The 7,073-nt window shown below is 32.3% G+C and overlaps 1 protein-coding gene across 2 annotated transcripts in view; it reads right to left on the bottom strand.

The window, feature by feature from the left end:
- Positions 1–4,565, bottom strand: part of tram2 (translocation associated membrane protein 2) — a 14,025-nt gene extending 9,460 nt beyond the window's left edge. Inside the window, exons 1-4 of one of the 2 annotated variants that reach the window (XM_016282926.1) lie at positions 4,389–4,563; positions 3,296–3,343; positions 1,160–1,223; positions 955–1,064 (exon numbers count right to left, since the gene is read on the bottom strand). In XM_016282926.1, the coding sequence (XP_016138412.1) occupies positions 955–1,064; positions 1,160–1,223; positions 3,296–3,343; positions 4,389–4,460 (294 nt within the window). In that variant the 5' untranslated portion in view covers positions 4,461–4,563. Of the gene's footprint in view, positions 1–954; positions 1,065–1,159; positions 1,224–3,295; positions 3,344–3,402; positions 3,467–4,340 lie in introns of both variants that reach the window. The other variant, XM_016282927.1, reaches the window with a different exon arrangement.
- Positions 4,566–7,073: the final 2,508 nt, after the last annotated feature.

Here is a 7,073-nt window from a genome sequence, read left to right as displayed (position 1 = left end):
CTATTAAACGTTTTCAAACTAAACTTGCTTACACTACCGTCTTAAATCATATTACTATCACTGACGAAAAATATGTTGTCTTAGATTAAAATTTAAAAATTTAATTAGCCTGTTCTATTTATGTTTGTATCTGAACTCGAAATCAACCCCAACTTTGCTTTAAAAAGCATCACAAGATCTCCTAACCGATGATCACTAACGGAAATCACATTGTGTGTGTGTGTGTGTGTATATATATATATATATACACACACACACAAGTGATTTATTATTATTATTATTAGGGCTTCATGTTAATGTTAATTTAATGTTTTTGCTTAAAAAAAAGTGCATATAGCTGCTAATTGTATTTGTTTGTTGATTTTCAAATATAAAACTTATTGAAATGTTTTCAGTGTGTGTATCAGTTCTTTTTGAACGTTTTCATCTGATTTGAACAAAAACGTGATAATATTGATAATCGTGATAACTTTGGTCACTATAATCGTGATATGAAATTTTCATACCTTTACATCCCTATTACAAAGTCACAATTGCGAGATAAAAACGAGTTTATATCTCGAAATTCTGACTTTATAACATGCAATTGCGAGTTAAAGTCCAATCTGGGGGGGGACGATGACGATATGTTCTCAGAATTGCGAGTTACAGAGTGATGTGTCAATCCAGAAAGTTGTAAAGGCCTGTGCAAGGTCTGATGGAAGCCATCTACTGCATCTTTGCAAAGTAGAGGGTCTGATCTTTATTTTGATGTATTGCATGTTCAGATATTCATACAACAAAATATTCTGGGGGCCATGAAATTTTAGTGGAAATGCTGTTTTTTTAATTTTATTTATTTTTTATTTTTTTAAACGCTGGCGGGGAAAGAGTTAAAGAACTTCAGCTGTTTCTTGCAAAAAATTCACTAACTGCTTTAAAACTACATTACCCAAAATGCATTGCAACACTTACATCTAGCACATACTCCTGCACCACAGCGTGAAGAATGATGGTGATACAAAGATAGAAGAGGACAGTGGCACAGTCTTTCCATCCGTAATGATACAGAGTCACCTCTCCATCTGAAACACACACACACACACACACACACACACACACGCATTAGCTCACTGATGCATCAGACCGCAGCAGATCTGAGAGACTGAGTGTGTCTGACCTGCGCTCATGGTGCTGATGTTATACTGAGGCTGGATGAATAAAACGGCTGTTTTCGCTGTTGTCTGAAAGAGAGAAGAGAGAAATTCAGCTTTCCTGCACAATGAGGAGTAAAAGACACAGATGTGACCCTTGACCCAAAGACACACACACGGATCACATGATCTATAATAAACTCTCATGTGCTTTCATACAGTTACAGCTAGAATTAAAGAAAGTATTCTTTATTTCTCAAACATTTAAAAACATCGTTGAGACCTCCTGAATGTGTATTTTATTAAGGTTGTATTTAATAGGAAGATGACAATCCAATACAAAGACCTACAGGAATAAAATGGCCAGGTTAACGTAAACCATAAATGTATTTTTCACTTCAAATAAAGTAAATGTTAACTGAAATATTTAGTAAGTATTTAGTTAGTTGCCAAATTAATAAAAACTAATAGACATGATAAAAAAAAAAACTATTGAATTAATAACATTTTTAAATTAAAAGAAAAATGAATTTAAAATAAACGTAATACTACTATAATCATTTAATAACTATTATAGTTTTAATAAAAAAAAATAATATCAGTATCTCTAAAAAATAATATGCAACTAACGGGGAAATAATAATAATAATAATATTGAAATAAATGTTCAATGCATTTTAAAATAATTAGTGCGGTCAAACGATTAATCACATTCAAAATAAACGTTTGTGTTTATATAATATATATATGTGGGTGTACTGTGTATATTTATTACGTATATATAAATACACACACATGCATGTATCTATTTAAGAGAAATTTTGTTTATATATTAAATATATTTATAAATAATATGAATATACACATATGCATGTAAACATGTGAATATTTTCAAATTATATACATGCATGTGTGTGTATTTATATACACATAGTAAATATACACAGTACGCACACTTATATTATGTAAACAAAAACTTTTATATCGGTTGCGATTAATCGTTTGACAGCACTAAAAATGATTTATTGCAACCCGTTATACTTTGCATTTGGTACTTATTCTTTGTTTATATAAAATGTTTCTCAAAATTGGATCTTGTAAGGAAAAACAAAGTCTGTTGCTGGCTGCTATATTGTTGGACATTTGCCAAATACAGCTTTGCCTAAATAATAGCTTCTTATAATAAATCTAGCGGAAGTGGTGTGTTCATGAACACTGTACAAATACTGATCAGAGGATTGACATGCACACATTGTGCAGAAGACCAGTACTGACATTTCACATATGATGCATTTGAGCAGTCTGATCCATGAAAAATTGCAAAACACATCACAAAAGATTTGTTTCTTAAAGTCATGAACACAGAGGCGTTGGAATGAAACACACAGATGTTGAGAGCAGCAGGTGTGTGAAACAGCAGATGTGAACACAGATGTGATGCATGCATGACTGAAGAGATGCATGAAATACACTCAGTTTCTCTGAACGTTTGCAAGCATTCAACAAGCTGACAAACCTGAGACGAAACCTCAAATGCACAGTCTCTGCTTTAGATCACTGATTTATAAGCGACAGATCACGATGCATTTGAACATGAAGTGTTTCTGAAAGAGATTTAAACTGGATTCTTCAGGAATGTCAATCAAACTGAGCGCGCTTGAGAGATTTGACGTGGCACTTCTGCAGAAACTTGAGCAACCGCACCACAACATTTTAATAAACCATCATAACACCTTTATGTTTTCATAGCTAACAAATTGCACATTAAATGCATTACGAACTTTATGCATCTTCTTCATCTTCATACTCTGGGCCCAGGTGTTGGTGACAATGTTTTGAATAAAGTCGTGAAATATGGATTTCTTTTAATGCATTGAATTCAATGCATGCGTTTAATGCATACTTTTAATGTAGATGAAATGCATAAAAGGAGTGTCTGAACTTACTTTCACAACCAGCCAAGTAGGTGATGATGATGATGATGATGATGATTATAAAGGCTTTACACATTCAAATGTAAAAGTAAAGTCTGTTTCAAAGCTGCACGTTTCATTTCGATGTAAAAGTCATCAGACAGAAAGAGAGAGAGAGACAGAAAAACAGCTGGCTGAGACGCAGACAAGAAAAAAACCCAAAAGAGAATCCAAAACTCTTGAACTCACCTCAAACATCAGTCCAATCAAAATGAAAATCACCAAACTAAACACAATGTCCGCGTGATTTTGATGCATCAGACCGCAGCAGATCTGAGAGACTGAGTGTGTCTGACCTGCGCTCATGGTGCTGATGTTATACTGAGGCTGGATGAATAAAACGGCTGTTTTCGCTGTTGTCTGAAAGAGAGAAGAGAGAAATTCAGCTTTCCTGCACAATGAGGAGTAAAAGACACAGATGTGACCCTTGACCCAAAGACACACACACGGATCACATGATCTATAATAAACTCTCATGTGCTTTCATACAGTTACAGCTAGAATTAAAGAAAGTATTCTTTATTTCTCAAACATTTAAAAACATCGTTGAGACCTCCTGAATGTGTATTTTATTAAGGTTGTATTTAATAGGAAGATGACAATCCAATACAAAGACCTACAGGAATAAAATGGCCAGGTTAACGTAAACCATAAATGTATTTTTCACTTCAAATAAAGTAAATGTTAACTGAAATATTTTGTAAGTATTTAGTTAGTTGCCAAATTAATAAAAACTAATAGACATGATAAAAAAAAAAACTATTGAATTAATAACATTTTTAAATTAAAAGAAAAATGAATTTAAAATAAACGTAATACTACTATAATCATTTAATAACTATTATAGTTTTAATAAAAAAAAATAATATCAGTATCTCTAAAAAATAATATGCAACTAACGGGGAAATAATAATAATAATAATATTGAAATAAATGTTCAATGCATTTTAAAATAATTAGTGCGGTCAAACGATTAATCACATTCAAAATAAACGTTTGTGTTTATATAATATATATATGTGGGTGTACTGTGTATATTTATTACGTATATATAAATACACACACATGCATGTATATATTTAAGAAATGTAAAAGTAAAGTCTGTTTCAAAGCTGCACGTTTCATTTCGATGTAAAAGTCATCAGACAGAAAGAGAGAGAGAGACAGAAAAACAGCTGGCTGAGACGCAGACAAGAAAAAAACCCAAAAGAGAATCCAAAACTCTTGAACTCACCTCAAACATCAGTCCAATCAAAATGAAAATCACCAAACTAAACACAATGTCCGCGTGATTTTGAATGAGAAACTCTTGGCTGAAGAAAGGATAACTCTTGTTTCTCCTGCGAAAAGCCATTTTACAAGTTCGCTATTTTCAGCTGTGCTTTTTTTTCTCCTCCAAATCTAAAACTTCCACGAATCACTCCAAACTTCAGCGAGCGCACTGCGCATGCGCGCTTTAGCCACGAACCAAATTTAGCGCGCATGCGCAGTAAGGAATCGTATTTCTTTAGTTTTTTTCATAAATGATTTAGCATTCCGAACATAATAATTATGTAATAATTATTACAATTTTATCATGTCTATTGAACAGTAAATTTACTCGTCTAATACCATGTAAACTCAACTTAATTTTCACAAAAGTACAAATTAAAGATATTTAATTGAATACTATTACAATATTATAATAACGATACATTAATTAATCAATTGAATCTGGTCAAATTAACAGCAACAATCGCTGTAAAATGTTTTATTTTGATTCTTTATCCATAATCGTAAACGACTGTGATTGGTCTATCCTGACCAGCGCTGAGAAAAGTAACGCATACTGCGTGACAGCACATCAACGACTGTGTGACTGTTTACAGCTGAATAATGACAATGAAAACCTTTACTAGCAGGTTTTAAATTGTAGACCTAACGTGTCTACGTTAACCCACGCGTATTGCACTACCATTCCACAAAACATGTGTCTGTACAGCCTACTGTTACATAAATCAATGTTTATGATTCTTTTTAGTTCAGTGCCTTCCCTTTGCTGTTTAATCTGACACTTCATTCTATTAATCATAGTTTCCACTGTGTATATATATATATATATATATATATATATATATATATATTTGGTATATTCAGCAATTTCCTGCAATTGTATTTATGATGGCTATTATTTCTGTGCACAGCAGAGATAAAAATGAGCTTGATGACATTTCACAAGTGGAGACATATGTGAGAGACACATTAAAGCAAGTTCATTATGATTCCTGTGAAATTAATTTAATGAGTAAATGGAATTCACCAGAAGAGCAAACAATCCACATCCAGGAAAACCAAACAAACGTTCACTCACATTATCTGCAAAACTCTATAATCGTATGGCTGAATTTGCATTTAAATTATTGCAAATATTGACCTGTTAGGGGACACAACCCTGCACTACTGTTTGAGCACAGACATCCTTCGGAATAATGCATGCAAATAATAACTATTATTAGATAGTGCACTCTCAAAATGCTTTCATGAGAAACAATGGAAACACACACACACACACAGTGAGCACTTCACACCACTCCAGTGGATATTCACTAAAATACCCCTGAAACATACTATGACCCTTGAGCTCCTGTCCAAGGTTAATGCATCAAATTTATCTTTATTATTATTTTTTAAATAATTTTATATATTATTTTTTGGAGAATTTTAAAGATGAGCTCAAACCATGTATCAGCTTGTGATAAATTCATGAACAAATCCATGCATAACAAAAAATAATAAAATAAAAAAGGAATTAATATATATAAACTTAAATTTAAATGAAATAAAAAATAATTTTAATTAATTAAATCAATTTCGATTAAATACAAAACGTTTAAAATTAGGGTGCAATTGTAACACTTTAAATACCCCAAATGGCCAGGGGAATTAATTCATATTACCGTAGGGTTAAGGTTAATTTTTGAAACCTGAAAAATACAAAAATACAAACCTGACCTATCCTTTGAAAGGCAAAACCAAAGATTTGTGGATAAGACAAAGCGAGAAATATCCAAGATACAAATGACTGAAGTACCAGCAGAAAAGATCAGAGAGCAAATATTCTTATGCAAGGATATGGAGCAGTCCAATGGCATCTGCCATAATAAAACCCTTATTAATTATATGGTAATCTACATATGTTCTAAGGTGAGTTTTGTGTCTATTTTTGTCTGTATCAGGCACTGTATGCCAAAGACTGGAAATCCAGACCACAGCCCTTCATAAGAGTGATTTACATCACAGTCTGAGAGGATACGACTTACACTGAACACCTGCAGCTCACAGGAAGATTGTGCTTTCTGCTCAAACCAACAGCATGTGGATTTTTATTGGTTATGTTCAGAATGGCTTACTCCATGCATGCAGTAGATTATACAGTACAAAGTAGGCTAATTTTATATATGCATGAACTACACATTACTTTTTTTTATCTCCTCTTTGACTAATTTGTTTGTACTGGCAACCATTTTGTCAGATAACTGGATATATAAAATAACCATTGTTATTTTTTAGATGATAACTAGATGCCGCTTGTTTAATTTAACATGCGATGTGATGAGGTCATGTGATACTGTAACTTATTTATCGTAGCTCACTTCATACTATTTCACATACTTATTAAAAAGTAGACAGTATATACTGTGCAGTATTCCATTCTGAACATAAACAGAGAGAGAGAACTAAAAACAGAACAACAGAATAATAAACATTAAAAAAAAGTTTTTGTTCCTTCATGTATGTTTAGATATTTTACTCAATTCTATTGTCTTAAATATAATATCCGGGTTCAAGTTTGAGCTGCTTGTATTTCATTAATTAATGCCCCGTTTACACTGACAGTCAATAATAAGCAGTTGTAAGCAGGCTGTAAAACTATTATTTATATGTGTTATATGTGTGTTTATATATATATATGTGTGTGTGTGTGTGT

This window comes from Sinocyclocheilus grahami, unplaced genomic scaffold (assembly GCF_001515645.1).
Source record: "Sinocyclocheilus grahami isolate Dianchi unplaced genomic scaffold, SAMN03320097.WGS_v1.1 scaffold168.1, whole genome shotgun sequence".
NCBI classification, from domain to species: Eukaryota; Metazoa; Chordata; class Actinopteri; order Cypriniformes; family Cyprinidae; genus Sinocyclocheilus; species Sinocyclocheilus grahami.
Note: the sequence above shows the minus strand (reverse complement) of the source record. Positions and strands in the feature narration are given on the sequence as shown.